Source organism: Zootoca vivipara, chromosome 12, assembly GCF_963506605.1.
Source record: "Zootoca vivipara chromosome 12, rZooViv1.1, whole genome shotgun sequence".
NCBI classification, from domain to species: domain Eukaryota; kingdom Metazoa; phylum Chordata; class Lepidosauria; order Squamata; family Lacertidae; genus Zootoca; species Zootoca vivipara.
Window position 1 is genome coordinate 54,577,385 of NC_083287.1, and position 17,819 is coordinate 54,595,203.

At 49.8% G+C, this 17,819-nt stretch overlaps 2 protein-coding genes across 3 annotated transcripts in view; one reads left to right on the forward strand and one right to left on the reverse strand.

The window, feature by feature from the left end:
- Positions 1 to 895, reverse strand: part of ALS2CL (ALS2 C-terminal like) — an 87,925-nt gene extending 87,030 nt beyond the window's left edge. For both annotated transcript variants that reach the window (XM_060280995.1, XM_060280997.1), the window contains exon 1: positions 677 to 895. The gene's annotated coding sequence lies outside the window, so the exon portion shown is untranslated. The remainder of the gene's footprint in view (positions 1 to 676) is intronic.
- Positions 896 to 2,139: 1,244 nt separating this feature from the next.
- TMIE (transmembrane inner ear) overlaps positions 2,140 to 17,819 on the forward strand; it is a 42,032-nt gene continuing 26,352 nt past the window's right edge. The window contains exon 1 of the mRNA XM_035129818.1: positions 2,140 to 2,241. Coding sequence (XP_034985709.1) covers positions 2,140 to 2,241 — 102 coding nt within the window. The remainder of the gene's footprint in view (positions 2,242 to 17,819) is intronic.

The window sequence follows — 17,819 nt, forward strand, 5'->3', positions numbered from 1 at the left end:
ATTGCAAATAAATAAAGCTTTCCACAGGGCAAGCTCTCAGTCTCCACGTCCTACTGTAACTAAATACAACAAAGCATTGGATCCCCTGCCTCCACTCCCCGGCCTTTCTCTTTTGTTGTCTTTCATGCTGTAATCTCCTGGGGATAAATAAGCTTTTAAAAATTAAATGATCAAACCCAGCATTTATTTCTCACTTTCTTCCTAACACAACTTTCTGCGCCCTAACACGGCCATATCTACACAAAACATTGAAGGCACATTACAATCCCCAGAAATCTTTTTTTTTTTTTTTGCAGGGAGGGAACACTTTGCCCCCTGTAGAGCTACCACTCCCAGCACCCAATAAACTACAATTCCCAGGATCCTGGGTGGGATGAGGGAGCCATGCGCTTTAAAATACGTTCTAAATGTACTTTAAAATGTACAGTGTGGATTTGACCACACAGAAAAACATCCAGAGGCCTTTGCTAACACAATATCGAGTCGAGAAATTTCTGTACCTTTGACAAGAGTAAACCAAGACCTCACAGCCACATCCCCCTAAAATTGCATCTCAGCAGATTGTGCATAGTGCAGGGCTCTTTGCAAGCTCTATTCTTTCCCTTTTTGACAGCAACGGGCAGGGGAAAAATTTATAGAGAACGTTTCGGGTTTCGTTCAGTCGCCCGTAACTCACCCGCAGAGAAGACAATGGCTCATTCTGCTAGAAGGTGGGGGTCAGGCGACACCAGCAAGGCACGACCACAGGGCAAGGACCTCGGCCGAGCTGCGCATCGTTTTCCTCTGTGACACACGGATGGCCTTTGCTCTCCTGTCTGGCCCTTCCCCAAAGTCCCAGCCCTTCAGGAGAATTCTGAGGCTCACATGCTTCCCTGTTGACGGAAGTCTCTCCCAGGCCAACCCTTCGGATTTGCTCTCCGAAGGAAAGGGGGAAAGAGAGAGAGGCACATCTATGTCTCCCAGGATGCACTGCAAACGCATTCCTGGTGCTCATGGAAACTGCTTGAACGGCAGCCAAGACCTGGAAGCCTTGGCAGAAGGCCGCAGCGGCTGTTGCCGAACCTAAGCTGGCAAGCATCTGAGAGAATTAAAAAGCAAGGAGACACACATCACGACTGACAGCTCTAAGCAGACACTGGGTTCAGCATCCAGGACGGAAAAACAGACATTGCTCTGCAGCAAGGATATGAAAGGTCCTTGCCCACAAAGAGCTTACAGTCCAACTGGCAGGGGACAGGAAGTGTGGATAGTTACACAACCGCACACTCAAACTTGACATTTTGAAATGTGAAACTTAATTGCGAGGGGTCTGTTTGGCATCCACATTGTTACCTACACAGAGTTTGTGGCTTGCCCCGCAAGAATGCAAGGCAGAGGATATTACTGAGGGTGCCACAGCACTTATGGAGGAGGAGTACATGTTGATCTGCTGGTCAACGCAAATCAAAACTCAGGATCCAACCATGACTGGTCGCCCCACCTCCACCCCAGCCCCCAAGAGTTCTCCTCCCTACCCTTTATCGAAAGAGGGAAATTGGGCAGTGGTAGTGGTGGGGGGGAGAGATAACCAACCCTCTTCCGGTGTAAATCAGCTTCTGCGTCTGGTCGCCTGGAGGACATCGCTGCTCGTCATAGGCGAGCGGCCGTTCCACAGCTTGCACAGCTCTCTCATTTTCCCATCTGCACAATCAGGAAGGGGAGGAAACCAGGCGATTCAGACCCGGTTCCTCCGCCCGAGAGAAAGCAGGCCTGGGCTAAGTTAATAAGCCGGGTCTCCGGGGAGAGCACAGTCCGGGCACAAGCAGCCAGCAATATCATCCTGCTGCTGACCTGGGAGATCGCACCCATCCACCCCGGCTGCTCCCCGGGACCAAGGCTGCCGAGTGTAAACGAACCCAGCCTAATGAATTAATTAATGCCTCCCCAGGGCTGCCTTTGTGGCTGCAAGGGAAGCGGCCGCAGATTGCTGGAGGGTGCAGAGCCATCGCCGGCAGATGCTGGGGGGGGGGTGAGCTGGTGGCAGGCAGGCGATTGACAAGACAGCTAGCAGCCAGCTAGCCGGGCCATCCATCAGCCACCCTTTGCAGGCTCCGCTTCGCAGAGAGAGACAAGAGGAGCGAGATACAGACAGGGGGGAAGATGGCGCTGGACCACCCCATGAGACCGACCCTTTGTCCGTTCAGCGGGTCGCCCTCCTTGCTGTTATGCTACTCCCGGACTGCGCTGAGTCAACTGATAGAGGTAAGGAGAAAGACCCCCTCGGAAAAACCCCTGCATGGAATGGAATTATTATCCTTTAAGTGCGTTCGGCACCAGGGCAACTCAAAGACGCTGTTTGGCCAGTCCTGTTTTGGGTTTCGGGTGGTAGAAGCCAGAGGGGCTTGGCTAAACTCATTTTCTTCCTATGATGATCCAGACATGGAATTTTGCACCCCGAGACAGACAGCTGGTTTATCTGTATTGGGGGAGGCCTGGGGGAGAGAAATCAAGTTTCTAGCTCTCATGGCCGAGGTTTGTAAGAAAGCTTGCCCAAGTCTCAGAAATGTGGCACGGGAGTTTGTATGGGGGATGCCCAGCCCATGTAAGAGAGAACTTATTTTGTAGTTACTTATCGTCATGTATAGGGGGTGAGCTGCCAGGTCAGTGGGTATTTTCTTCCAGATAGGGTTGACCCTCGGCGGTTTTGTATTTAAAGATTTGCCCTGGACCCCGTAGAGAGGGCAACTGCTACCCTCCCTCTTTTGCTCTGGGGCAAGTCTGCCTGCCTTGAACAGAAGTGAAAAGGGGGGGGGGATTCTCAATAATTATATTTTCTTTCAAATTCGTGTGCTGTTCTCCAGGGGTGGAGGTGCCCTGGTGATTACGGCTATATAGAGGAGAGAGCTATTAATGGCTCTATTAATGGCTACTTGCCACAAATCAGTGTTAGAAACTGAGATATATAAGCTAATCGCCAAATAACACCTTAAACCTGGGTTACGGTCCTGCTTAGGCCCTGTTTAGGGAAGTTTTTAATCTGTGATATTTGATGTATTTTAATGTTTGTTGGAAGTCGCCCAGAGTGGCAGGGGAAGCCCAGCCAGATGGGCGGGGTATAAATAAAATTATTATTATTATTATTATTATTATTATTATTATTATTATTATTATTATTATTATTACGGTCGGCCCAACAGAATGTCTAGGTGCCTTTTCCCCTTCAATGAGAGTTGTTATTGTTGTTTTTGTTAATTTTATATACTAATTTTGTATCTTAAAGAAAAAATCTCATTGCAGTTAACAACACATTAAAACATCAAATACAACAATCCAGAATTAAACAAATTCAAGCTTCAAGGAAAATATTTCGGATCCTTCTCTAAGGGATATTTGGCTTTCCCTATACAGTGGTACCTTGGTTCTCAAACTTAATCCATTTCAGAAGTGTGTTCCAAAACCGAAGCGTTCCAAAACCAAGGTGCGCTTTCACATAGAAAGTAATGCAAAACGGATTAATCCGTTCCAGACTTTTAAAAACAACCCCTTAAAACAGCAATTTAACATGAATTTTTATTATCTAACGAGACCATCGATCCATAAAATGAAAGCAATAATCAATGCACTGTACTATAAAATAAATAAGACATTATTGTAGATGATAACAATTAAAAAATAATAATTCCTTACCTGCACTGATGAGAGCCATTGTTTGAATGGGGGGCTTTTATCCATTTCTTCAGTCACACCATCTGTCAATCAGTAGCTGAACTGGGTTTCACACAGTCACAAAAACAAATGAACTGAAAAAGCCACAAAAAGCGCAAAATAAATAGCAAAAATAAAAGCGCCAAACTTTATTCGTTCCGGAAGTCCGTTTGACTTCCGAAATGTTCAAAAACAAAGGCGCAGCTTCTGATTGGTGCAGATTGGCGCCCCAGAAACAATAGCCAACAGCCACATCGGACGTTCGGCTTCCGAAAAACGTTACTTACTTCCAGATTTTCCAGCGTTTGAGAACCAAAGCGTTTTGAGTACCACGGCGTTTGAGAACCAAGGTACCACTGTATTTGTTTACCTGCTTAATTTATAGAGCTGCCCCATAGCAGAAGGACTCTATGAAGACAGTGTGGTGTAGTGGTTAGAGTGTCGGATTAGGACCTGGAAGATCGGGTTCAAATCCCCACTGGGTCCTGAACCTCCCTGGGCGACCTTGGAGTCAGTCGCAGCCTCTTCACCTACCTCACAGGGTCGTTGTAGGGATTAACTGAGGAGGGGAGTGAATAAGGTGGGAGACAAAGGCAATAAATGAGCTCTTCTGCTGACCTGCTTAAGAAAGCTGGAGGGGCCGGCCAGGTGGAGATGTTAGTCGCCAGCCTGGTACCCAGAAATCTCAGCATTGCAGGTGGTTTGATTTACACAGTAGCAAAAGCACCTTCTCGTCTGAGCGGCATTTACAGGTAAGAGGCCCTGTACCTGGATCAGGCCCATCTAGTTCTCACGGTGGCCAGCCTGCTGCCTGTGGGAAACCAGCAAACAGGATCCGAGCACAAGAGCAACTCTCCCTTTCCTAAAAAGCCATCGATAGCCCTCTCCATGACTTTGTCCAATTCTCTTTTAAGGTTGGCGGGCGTCACTTCCTCCTGTGGCAGGGTGTTCCAAAGTCTAACACACGCACTGCATGGAGGAGGACTTTTTTCTTTCTTTTCTTTTCTTATTAAAGATTTTCTTGGTTTACAGAAATATGTGCAATGCCTCTCGTAACGTTTTTGCAAATCAGTTTCATTTGTTGAGACATTGGGAAGAAAGGGGGAAAAGAGGTAGACGAGGGAAGAGTGGGTGGGGGTGGGAAGGGGATGTTTCTATTTTGCTTAATATATGTGGGGTTTATTGTCAGCGTCGCTTGTGCAGGTTCTCTGCAGTTCGCTTGCGTTCCTTTAGTGGTGAGAGATGTTGGGGTTGGCCTAGGATATGGTTGTTCATTTCATAGAATCATAGAGTTGGAAGAGACCACAAGGGCCATCCAGTCCAACCCCCTGCCAAGCAGGAAACACCATCAAAGCATTCTTGACATATGGCTGTCAAGCCTCTGCTTAAAGACCTTCAAAGAAGGAGACTCCACCACACTCCTTGGCAGCAAATTCCACTGTCGAACAGCTCTTACTGTCAGGAAGTTCTTCCTAATGTTTAGGTGGAATCTTCTTTCTTGTTGCTTGAATCCATTGCTCCGTGTCTGCCTCTCTGGAGCAGCAGAAAACAACCTTTCACCCTCCTCTATATGACATCCTTTTATATATTTGAACATGGCTATCATATTACCCCTTAACCTTCTCTTCTCCAGGCTAAACATACCCAGCTCCCTAAGCCGTTCCTCATAAGGCATCGTTTCCAGGCCTTTGACCATTTTGGTTGCCCTCTTCTGGACACGTTCCAGCTTGTCAGTATCCTTCTTGAACTAGACGCTAATTTCACAATTTGAATTTCACAATTTGAATTCCGGACATTTCCGGGAAATTCTGGATGTATCACAACCCTACACAAGCTGTGCTCTTTTGAGTGGCACAATGGGTTCAGTCAACTAGAAGGTTGCTGGTTCGAGCCCACCCAGGGATGGCTGTCGGCAGGGTTCCTGCATTGCAGGGGGTGGGACTAGATGACCCTCGGGTCCCTTCCGACTCTACCATTTTATAATTGTATGCTAAGTGTTCACAACTGATTTGTCCAGCTCAGCTACTGTATCCACAGCCTGTGCAGACAATGCACGTTGCATGCAGGAAAGTGTGGAAGCATACAGTTCAGTGACGGGACACTCACAACATGGAACTGGTGATCGACTACGCCAGATGCTGAAGAGCAAAAAATAGGACATATTTGCCAGTGCCTGGGCAGGGAGAGAAGATGCTAACCTAGATAGCCCTATGGTTGGATCCTGAAGGATCCTTTTTATGGCCCTAGAAACTCTAACCCATGGGTAGGCAAACTAAGGCCCAGGGGCCGGATCCGACCCAATCGCCTTCTCAATCCAGCCCGCGGACAGTCCGGGAATCAACGTGTTTTTTACAGTAGAATGTGTCCTTTTATTTTAAATGCATCTCTGGGTTATTTGTGGGGCATAGGAATTCGTTCATTTCTCCCCCCCCCAAAAAATATAGTCCACCCCCCCCCCCAATGTCTGAGGGACAGTGGACCGGCCCCCTGCTGAAAAAGTTTGCTGACTCCTGCAACCACTGGGTCACATTGCCTCTCAACTTCATTTTCGAGATAATCCTCTAAGGCAGGGGTCCCCAAACTAGCCCAAACTAAGGCCCGTGGGCCGGATGCGGCCCAATCACCTTCTAAATCCGGCCTGCGGACGGTCTGGGAATCGGCATGTTTTTACATGAGTAGAATGTGTCCTTTTATTTAAAATGCATCTCTGGGTTATTTGTGGGGGCATAGGAATTCGTTCAATTTTTTTTTCAAAATATAGTCCGGCCCCCCAAAAGTTCTGAGGGACAGCAGACCGGACCCCTGCTGAAAAAGTTTGCTGACCCCTGCTCTAAGGCCCTGTTCTCCCTTCATCTTAAGGTAAATGAACCACAGGATGGAGACTTTCTGATGTTTGATAACAAAAAAGGATGTTCAGCCTCATCACAGCCCTACTTTTGATGAACAGCATCTTCACTTTGATGAACAGCAAATTGGCTTCTGGTTTTATTGTTGTTTTAGCCCACTTGTTTGGATTTTATTGTTTGGCATTGTTTTAATTTCCTCTCCTGTTGTTTGCTGCCTTGATTTATTTTTCTTTTATGGGAAAGGAGGAGACAGCTGTTGAAAAGAAGTAAAGGAATAACCAAACATGCATGTCTGAATTAGCTCTTGTCCAGTTTTAAAACTCCCAGACCGCCAGTCCCCGAGTGCTCCCTTAGTACCAAAGGAAAAAAACAAGGACATTTTAGCAAATTCAAAAAATCTGCCAGGACAGAAAGCTCACCCCTGAAAAAGAGGACAAGGCGGGTGGCAACCCTAAGCCAACTTGGTCTTAACTGCGGGAGAATAAAAAGCTACAAATCCGTCCATGAGCTTGCCAAGTTGACCCTCAGTCACCTGAAGCAAATTCAGGTCACTTTTGAATCCAAGCAGATCCCCAATTTCCAATACGCACCATCTCAGTAGCAAGTTTGCAAAACCTGCTCCAGATACAGACCATCATTAACAGCAATTGGCTCCGCCCACCTGCTCACCACCTCTGAATATTTAAAGCAGGCACCAGTTGCAAACACAGAAAGGGGGAAATTGGGGGTATTGTTCAAAATATCATTATTATCACCATTATTTCATAAAATCTATACACCTCTTGATGGTTTTAAAAAACAAACAACCTCCAAGCAGTTTACTAAAAGGAATAAAACAATATAGTTGCCACTAATAATTTAAGACGTTTGAAAAATTAAAACAACACGCTAGAAATAGATTAAAACTCACATCAACTTTCTGAACATCTGGCATATTTAACAAAAATGTTCTGGGCAGGTGTTGAAAATAGTACAGTGGAGTTGCCTGCCTGGTATCAATAAGCAGGGAGTTCCAAAGTGCAGAAGTTGCCACGCTAAAAGATTGCATTCTTACAACCCATGCAGCAATTTTTTAAAAAAGTTGCCCTCTGAATTTGCTTGCCTCAGACTTTTTGCCATGATTAGTAGAGACAACGCAGTTCTGTCTACCAGGTCTTAAGAGGCAAAGATGAGTTGAAACACACACACTTCTTGTGGATGTCTCAGAGAGCAAATGTTATCTTAACTGTATCCCAGATCTGACTCCCAAAGTAACACAGAAGCTGCCTTCAAACAGCACACATTTTGACCAGATGTTTGCATGCAAGACATCTTCACATCTTGCTATTCAAGCATCACACATCCTCCTACCGTACCTGAGCTTTGTCCTCCTGGGTCCCTGGTCAAATCTTGGTAGCCTCTTCTTTTCTTTTCTAGGCCACTGTGTCCTTTTGAAAAGCTTGTGCTCCCTCTAAGCCTTCCCTTTCCCTCTTTTTGCTTCTTGAAGACAGACTTTGCTTCAATTTCCTCTTTTTAAAAAGCTCCCATTTGGAGAAGGAGGCGGGTCTAAAAAGCAGCAGCCCCGCCTCCTACCCAAATCGACTGACAGTGGAACTTTGCAAAAGATGGAGGAGGCCGATGATTGGGGAGAGGAATTCTCTTGCATAAAGCTACACGCCTACATTTACCTGGGAGTAAGTCCCATTCAACTATCTGGGGCTTAATGCTGAGTAGACACGCCCAGAAGTGCAGTGTAAAGTCTTCCTCGTGGGCCAGAGGTTCACTGGGGTTTGAGAAAGGAAGAAGAAGAAAAGGAGAACTGGTTATTCCCACCCACCAACACCAAGATCTGCAGAAAAAAATGTGTGTTAAAGATTCCTGTAAAATCCCTACGGTTGCATAACTAGCAGCAAGGTTGCCAGCTGCTTTTAACTGGAGAGCTCCTGCACCTTTAATACGGGGAGGAAAAGCAGCTTTTCTTCTCAAAGAGCTGGGAAAGTACTATTGGACGCCCAGGTGTTATGTACTGAGCTGAATCCAAGAACAATAGGATCCAGAATGCAGCAGTCTGATTGGTCCACAGGAGCCACCCAATCCAGCTCCAGGTGGAAGTGAATCAGGACCTGATTGGACTGCAGGAGCAGCCAATCAGGCTGCTGGCAGAAGTCAATCCGCAACCTAGAATCATAGAATCATAGAGTTGGAAGAGACCACAAGGGCCATCCAGTCCAACCCCCTGCCAAGCAGGAAACACCATCAAAGCATTCTTGGCATATGCCTGTCAAGCCTCTGCTTAAAGACCTCCAAAGAAGGAGACTCCACCACACTCCTTGGTAGCAAATTCCACTGCCGAACAGCTCTTACTGTCAGGAAGTTCTTCCTAATGTTTAGGTGGAATCTTCTTTCTTGAAGTTTGAATCCATTGCTCCTGATTGGCCTACAGGTGCAGCCCTGAAGTAGTCAATCACACAAGGCCCATTGTGTAAATAATGTATATAAGCAGGCGTTTTGGGGAAAGAGCCATTCCTTCGCTTCTTCTCCTTTTGCTACTACAAGCTGAATAAAGAGCATGAAATTCACTCTCGACTCCGAGTATGGTTACAGGTAGGTAGCCGTGTTGGTCTGGATCGAAGTAAAATAAAAAAAATTCCTTCAGTAGCACCTTAAAGACCAACTAAGTTTTTATTTTGGTATGAGCTTTCGTGTGCATGCACACTTCTTCAGATACAGTGAAATGGAAGTTTCCAGGCACTTATGTAGAGAAGGGGTGGGGAGGGGTGGGGATGGGGAGGGGGGATCACTCAGAAGGGTGGTGGAAATGGGTGATTGACTGACTGATAGCTGTTGATGACCGCAAACGACTGCAAATGGTTTTGCATGAAAAAGCAAGGGTTGAGATGGGTGAAGATCGCTTATCATGTATAATGAGATAAGAATCCGATATCTCTGTTCAAACCAGGTCCCTCCATGGTTTTGAGCTTGGTGATAAGTTGCAATTCAGCAACTTCTCTTTCCAGTCTATTTCTGAAATTCTTTTGTAGTAAGACAGCTACTTTGAGATCTTGTATAGAATGTCCTGGGAGATTGAAGTGTTCTCCTACTGGTTTTTCTGTCTTCTGGTTCCTGATGTCAGATTTATGTCCATTTATCCTTTGGCGTAGGGTTTGGCCTGTTTGTCCAATATAGAGAGCTGAAGGACACTGTTGGCATTTGATGGCATACACAATGTTAGAGGATGAGCAATTAAATAGTCCTGAGATGGTATGTTGGATGAAATATACTCCGAGTATATTTCACAAGGAAGATGAATGTTGGAAGATTCAAGACAGAGAAAAGAAATGATTTATTCACACAGTGCTTAGTAAAATCTGCGAGTTCAGCTTTCTCCCAATTGAAGCGAAGAATGTTTGAGGACCAAGACATTTGCAAGGAAACCAAAATGCTTGTTTGCAAAGCTATTGTACTACCAACCTTACCGTACGCTTGTGAAACATGGACCACTTATAAACACCAACTCCTCGAAAGATTCCCTCAATGGTGTCTCCAGAAAATTGCACACCTCACATGGGAAGACAGGCGAACTAATACCAGTGTACTGGAAGAAGCAAAGATTACCAGTGTGGAAGCAATGATTCTTCAACATCAACTTCCTCGGACTGGTCATGTTGTGCGGATGCCTGATGATCGTCTTCCAAAGCAACTACTCTATTCACAACTTAAGAATGGAAAGCAAAATACTGTACCAGTGGACAATAAAAGAGTTTTAAAGACACTCTCAAGGGAAACACTGGCCTGCAAGCGCTCCAATTGGAGAACAGCCTTTACCAAAAACATCATGGACTTTGAAGACACTCGAACTCAGGGCGAAAAGGACAAACCAGCTAAGAGGAAGGCACATTTGGCAAACTCTTTCCCGTGATCAACTCCCACCCGGAAACCTATGGAAGAACATGTGGATCCAGAATTGGCCTCCATGGTCACTTACAGACTCATTGTTAAGACTGTGTTTAGGGAAGACAATCTTACTCAGTTATGAGTGATCTCCAAAGAAGAAACAGTGGAACTCTCTCCAACAGGAGGCAGCGATGGCCACCAAACTACAGTGGTACCTCGCAAGACGAAATCAATCCGTTCCACGAGTCATTTCGTCTTGCGAAAATTTTGTCTTGCGAAGCGCGGTTTCCCATAGGAATGCATTGAAATTTAATTAATGCGTTCCTGTGGGCAAAAAAAGCTCTCCTTTCAATGAAATGGGGCCATAGCAAAGCAGCTTAAGGCGCAATCCAGCGCTCACAAACCCCGACTCACCCGCCAAGCCCAGGAGCAGCCACAGCAGCCACTTTGCCCCCAAGCGCCACGGCCGCTCCGGACGTTTTGAGGCTCTGGGGAGGGGGAAGCAGGAGGAGGGCCAGGGAGAGGCTCTCTCCCTCCTTCCCCAGCAGCCGGACCCTTGTGCCCAACTAGACAGCCAGCCCGTTCGCGTGCAGGCAGGCTGGTTGTCTGGTTGGCTTCTCCCATTCGCGAGCCCACTAGCACCCAGCCAAGAAGGGGCTCCACTCCCTCGGGCTTCTGCACGGCAGCTTAAGGCGAGAGTGAGGGGGGATCCAGCTGCTGCTCGGCTGCCGATGGCCATTTCAGTGCGGCGGCGCCAATCGCCATGTCCTTGCAGAAGCCTGGCGGTGGCGGTGGAAGCGCGAGGCGGGCGGGCTCCCCGGAGGAGGCTCGGTCTCCCTGATGGGCCATCCCTGGACTTTCTCCTCCTTGCGGCGCCCCAGCCCTGCTTCGTCTTGCGAGTCTGCAAAAAATATATATTGCAAAACATTTTCGTCTTGCGAGTTTTTTGTTGCGCGAGGCGTTCGTCTAGCGAGGTACCACTGTAGACGGCTTTAGAAGGATTCCACAAATTCCTGAAGGAGAGAGGGCTATCGATGGCTGGCAACAGCTCTACCTGGAACTACTAGGGCTTGAACCTGGGACATTCTGCATTCCAAGCAGATGCTCCGCCACTGAGCTGTGGCCCTGGGGAAGGGGGTTAACCCAGTCTGACAACCCCTGTCTCCTTCATTCCATTGCAGTCGGCTCTGCAGACATCAGAAAGCTTTTAGCAGTCTGAGAAAACACATCAGCTGCTAATAGCTAGAGATCGAGTTGCAGGCAGAAGGCACCAGGGAAGGGGGAAGCTGGCCACCCTGCGCTCTCATGGCAAAGGGGTGGATCCTGCAGCAAGATGTGTCCAGTTTGGGGGGATATTGGCAGACTGGAACACGGGGAGAGCTTGTTTCCTGTTGCTCCAGATAGGACCTGAACCAATGGATTTGGATTCCCAGGAGATTCCGATTAAACATTTAAAGAATTTCCTGATGGTAAGACAGGGGAAACGGACTCCCTCACAAGCTGGTGGACTTTCGTTGGAGGTTTTCCAACAAAGGTCACATGGCCATCTTATGAAATCGCAGAGTTGCAAGGGACCTCTGAGGGTCATCCAACCCAGCCCGCTGCAATCTGTCGGGGATTTTTGAGCTGCGATTCCTGCATCGCAGGGGGGTGGACTAGATGACTGCTGGGGTTTCCCTTCCAAGTTCTGATTCTAGACACCGGGCTGGAAAGTGCGCTTATCTATGTTGATGGATATGTAAATAACGTAAAGCAATTTACATCTTTTTACGACTGGGGGGGTCTCCCAGGTGAACCTGGAGGGATAACAGCCCTACAAGGATGTGATAGGGAAGGCTGTGTTTCAGCACAGTGGCTGCTCACGTGGATTCTATCTTTTAACAGCACACTGTCTTCCGAGAGGGAGACAGAAATGCAACGCTCCCACAATGGATTGTTGTGACGGATTGGGCTGGCTTGAGTAGAACTCCAGGGTGTTAAGTGTTAAACCCAGCCTCTTAGTTGATTGGCGGCATTCCATTCCATGAGGGGCGGGACAGCCGCGGGTTTAAAGAGGATGGGTAGCCGTTAATTCTGAGAGAGGGAGGGTTTTGGGAGCGTGAGCGTGTGGGAGGTTGTGGAGTAGGTTACTAGAGTAGGTGTAGATGAGGAATTAGTTAGGTTTGCAATTACAGTGGAACCTCGGTTTATGAACACCTCGGTTTACGAATTTTCGTTTTACGAATGCCACGGACCCATCTGGAACAGATTAATTCACTTTCCATTACTTTCAATGGGAAAGTTTGCTTCAGTTTATGAACGCTTCAGTTTATGAACAGACTTCCGGAACCAATTACACCCTTGCTTCGGGTTAAGTATGCTTCAGGTTGAGTACTCCGCGGACCCATCTGGAACGGATTAATCCACTTTCCATTACTTTCAATGGGAAAGTTTGCTTCAGTTTATGAATGCTTCCGTTTACGTACTCCGCGGACCGTCTGGAACAGATTAATCCACTTTCCATTACTTTCAATGGGAAAGTTCGCTTCAGTTTATGAACACTTCAGTTTATGAACAGACTTCCGGAACCAATTGTGTTCATAAACCGAGGTACCACTGTATATGATAAACAAGAACAGTGCTAATGAAACCACAAGCTTGTACACATGAAACTTGAATGCAACCGTTAAGATTTTAAGACATTAAATGTTAAGTTTAAAGTGCCATTTAAACTATCGTCTGTGTGATCTTTCCAGCAGAGGTATCTATTGCTCATCTGGTGGGGATACTCATTAAAAGGACAAAACCCCTATCTAAAGCAGAAGGGATAGTTTGTTGTCCCTTGAGTGCACCGAGAGGGGGAGGAAGAGGGAGACTGGTTCAAGGGTGACTGTTATGTACTGAGCTGAATCCTAGAACAATAGGATTCAGAATCAGCGGGAGCTACCCAATCCAACTCCAGGTGGAAGTGAATCCGCAACCTGATTGGTCTGCTGGAGCAGCCAATCAGGCGGCTGGCAGAAGTGAATCTGCTACCTGATTGGCCTGTAGGAGCAGCCAATCAGGCTGCAGGCAGAAGTCAATCCATAATATAATTGGCCCACAGGTGTAGCCCTGAAGTAGCCAATCACGCAAGGCCCATTGTGTAAATAATGTATATAAGCAGATGGTTTGGGGAAAAGAGCCATTCGTCTTCTCTTCTCCTCCTTGATGACTATGAGCTGAATAAAGAGCATGAAATTCACTCTTGACTCCGAGTATATTTCACTGGCGACGAAGGTGGGATTCTGCTGAGCTGACCGCCACCACGCACTGCACCGCAGCACCGCCACCTGCTGCACCGCTGCATCGCACCGTGCATCCAGGCTTCAGCTCCAGGACCCAAGGAACCCAGAATGGCAACCGACAGCAGCTTCTCGCCATTCAAACCAGCATCAGGAGACTGGGAAGGGTACGCCGCCCGTTTCAACTTCCTCCTGCAAGCGAAAGAAGTCACCAACGATGCCATGAAGAGGGCGACATTCTTCAGCGTCTGTGGAGAGGAGACGTTTGAAATCGCCCGGGCTCTCCTTGCACCTAGAGATGTTGCTACCGTCTCTTACAAAACAATAATGGAACGGCTGAAGGAGCACTTCTCACCACAGCCCTCGGTGGTAGCTTGCCGAAATGCCTTCTACGCAAAGCGGCAAGCCCCGGGGGAAACCATAACTGGGTTTGTGACCTCCCTCCGCCAAGCCGCCCGGTTATGCAACTTCTCAGAATTGGAGAACATGCTTCGTGACCGCCTCGTCGGTGGCCTGAGGGACGAGATGTTGCAACGACGCCTCTACGCCAAAAAAGACCTCACGTTCCAGATTGCTCTGGAGGAAGCCCTGGCAACCGAAGCCGCCGAGAGGTCAACGCAAGAGGCACGACCGGCCCCGCCATCCCAACCGAGGGTCTACCACGAAGACCTCACCGACGAATCCGAATCTGACAGGGAGGAAGTACACCGAGTACAGCGGCGCACTCAAGCAGCACACACACCACAGCAGCCTCGACGAGAAGGAGGGAACTGTGCAAGCTGCGGGGAGAACCACGAGAGGAGGACCTGTCGTTTCCGCAACGCAGAGTGCAGGCAGTGCAGAAAATTGGGACACATCGCCCGGGTGTGTCGGGCTCGACTCACCCGTCGACAAGCATCAGATGACCGACCCAGGAGCCCCAGGTCACACGGCACCATGCACCAAGGCAACTCGACGGAGATCACGGACTACCAGGTATTCCAGTTGCCCCATCCCAGCACAGAGAAAATTTATATAGAGGCACAGATAGAGGGAGCCCCATGCCGCATGGAGCTGGACACGGGTTCAACTCTATCCATAATCTCGGCCCGAACATTAAGGGAACTGTGCCCTAATGGGGGTCCCAAACTAAGGCCGGCCCCATTCACCCTCCGGGACTTCCAGAAACGTAAGGTCCCTACTATGGGGGTGGGGACCTTCAGGGTGCAATATCGAGGGCGAAAGCAACAATTGGACTTGCTGGTAGTTAAGGGCCCCTACGTTAGCTTACTGGGACTGGCATGGTTTGGACCTCTGGGGCTAGCCGTTACCGGGGTGAACCGCACTAGCTTACAAGTGGACGTGGACGCCATATGCAAAGAGTTTCCAGGGGTTTTCGATGGGGCATTGGGACGATATACAGGACCCCCCCATTGCCCTACAGCTGGACCCCGCTGTACGACCCATCAGGCACAAGGCCCGCCGGGTCCCGTTCGCCCTGAAACCCCGCATAGACGAGGAATTGGACCGGCTCGTGGAGCAAGGAGTGCTGGAGCCGGTGCCCAACGCCCCCTGGGAAACTCCAATTGTCACACCCGTCAAGCCTAACGGTTCGGTCCGCATCTGTGCAGACTACAAATGCACCATAAACAAGGCTCTCACGGCCCATGCATACCCAGTGCCAGTGGTCAGCCATGTCCTCGCCACCCTGGCTGGGTCAAAAATCTTTGGCAAACTGGACTTGGCCCAAGCGTATCAACAGTTGCCTGTGGACGAAGCCACAGCAGAGGCTCAGACGATTGTGACGCACAGAGGGGCATTCAGAGTTAAGCGGCTGCAATTTGGCGTTAGCGTGGCACCAGGCATATTCCAGAATCTAATGGACTCTCTCCTTAAAGGGATTCCTGGCGTCACCCCCTTCTTCGATGATGTACTGATCGCCGGGCCCACACCAGAGGAATTTGAGGACCGCCTCCGCTCCGTCCTGCACCGTTTCCAGACGGCGGGCCTCAAGGTGAAGCGGGAAAAGTGTTTACTGGGAGTGCCGCAGGTGGACTTTCTGGGATTTAAGGTGGACGCAGAAGGGGTCCATCCAACCGGTGACAAGGTACGGGCCATCTGTGAGGCCCCAGCGCCCAAGAGCAAGCCCGAACTTCAGTCATTCTTGGGACTATTGAACTTTTACCATGCCTTCCTTCCCCATAAGGCAGCGGTAGCGGAGCCCCTACACAGACTCCTAGATAAAAGGGCCCCTTGGGCGTGGGGCCAGCGACAAAGGGCCGCATTCCAGGCAGTCAAGGACTTGCTCGTCTCGAACTCGGTCTTAGCACACTTCGACGAGAGGCTGCCAGTGGTGCTGGCATGCGACGCCTCTCCCTATGGCATCGGCGCTGTCCTGGGACACCAACTCCCGGATGGAAGAGAGGTGCCGGTGGCATACTTCTCCCAGACGCTTGCTGCAGCCGAACGAAACTACTCACAGATTGACAAGGAGGGTCTGGCAATCGTGAAGGGCGTAAAAAAATTCCATGATTTCTTGTACGGGCGGCCCTTTACCATAGTGACTGACCACAAGCCGTTGCTTGGCCTGTTTGCCCCTGAGAAGCAGACCCCCCAAGTGTTGTCTCCACGTGTCCTCAGGTGGTCAATTTTCCTTGCCGGCTACCAGTATGCACTAATCCACCGCCCTGGGAAGGCGATGGGCCACGCAGACGCCCTCAGCAGGCTACCACTACCAGAAACAGGCCCCGACCCAGCGCCTGCGCAAGAGGTTATGACCCTGGAGCTGCTTCCCGACCGACCCATTCAGGCACAAGAAGTTGCGCACCATTCCACAAAAGATAGGGTCATCTCCCGGGTCCTGGACTGGGTGTGGCGAGGATGGCCCAGCAGCAGCCCCGGGCCAGAATTCGCTGGCTACACAAACCGCAAACATGAACTGTCGGCCCACAAGGGGTGCCTGTTATGGGGAAGCAGGGTTGTTGTTCCCCAGCCCCTCCGCAAAAGGGTCCTCACAGCCCTACACGAGACACACCCAGGGGTAGTGAGGATGAAGGCCCTTGCCAGGAGTTATGTGTGGTGGCCGGGGATTGACAGAGAGATAGAGGCCTGGGTCCAACACTGCCAGACCTGCCAAGAATCCCGCCCGGATCCCCCAAGGGCCCCAGTCCAGCCCTGGGAGTCCGCCCGACATCCATGGTCACGCTTGCACGTGGACTTCGCTGGCCCCTTCCAGGGAAAAACATTCTTCATAGTGGTGGATTCCTACACCAAATGGCTGGAGGTCGCACTGGTACCATCCACTTCTACGGCGGCAGCCATCCGGGTACTACGTAAGCTGTTTGCGACCCACGGGCTCCCTGACACCCTCGTCTCGGACAATGGAACCGCATTCACGTCAGAGGAGTTCCAGACCTTCACAGCGCAGAACGCCATCCGCCACATCCGCTCAGCACCATTCCACCCTGCCACCAGTGGCCAAGCGGAGCGCATGGTGCGGACCACCAAGGACAGCCTCCGCCGCATGACACAAGGGGACTGGGAATACCGCCTTGCCGCATTTCTTCTAGCACAGCACAGCACCCCAAGCACAACGACGGGCCGGAGCCCAGCTGAATTACTAATGGGCCGGCGCCTTGCAACTAGACTGGACCGACTTCACCCCGACAGAGCTCAGGATGAGGTAGTGGTGGGGAAAGGCAGGAACCCCCGGACATTTGTGGCCCAGGACCCAGTGTATGCAAAGAATTTTGGGGCAGGCCCAGCATGGGTACCCGCCACAGTCACCAAGGTGACCGGTCCCGTGTCGTACGAGGTACTAACGGAAGGGGGGCAATGTTGGCGCCGCCACTGCGACCAGCTACGACGACGATTCCCAGGAGGAACCCGGGAGGAGAGCGGGACAGAGGGGTCCCAAGGGGACAGCAGGGCAGTGAGGCCTGTAGAGCGAGAGGGGTGGGCAGGGGAAGCAGAAGCAGTAGGCACAGAGGGGCGCCCCGAGGCTGGAAGGACACCGGAACCAGAGCTACAACCTAGTGGTTCAGTGGCGCCAGACCAGACAGCCCTGGCACAGCCAGCAGCCTCGGAACACGAGCCAGAACCAGAACCCCTGACCAAGGAACACCCCAGGCCACAACGCACACGGAGGCGGCCAGCAGACCTTGGGGACTACGAA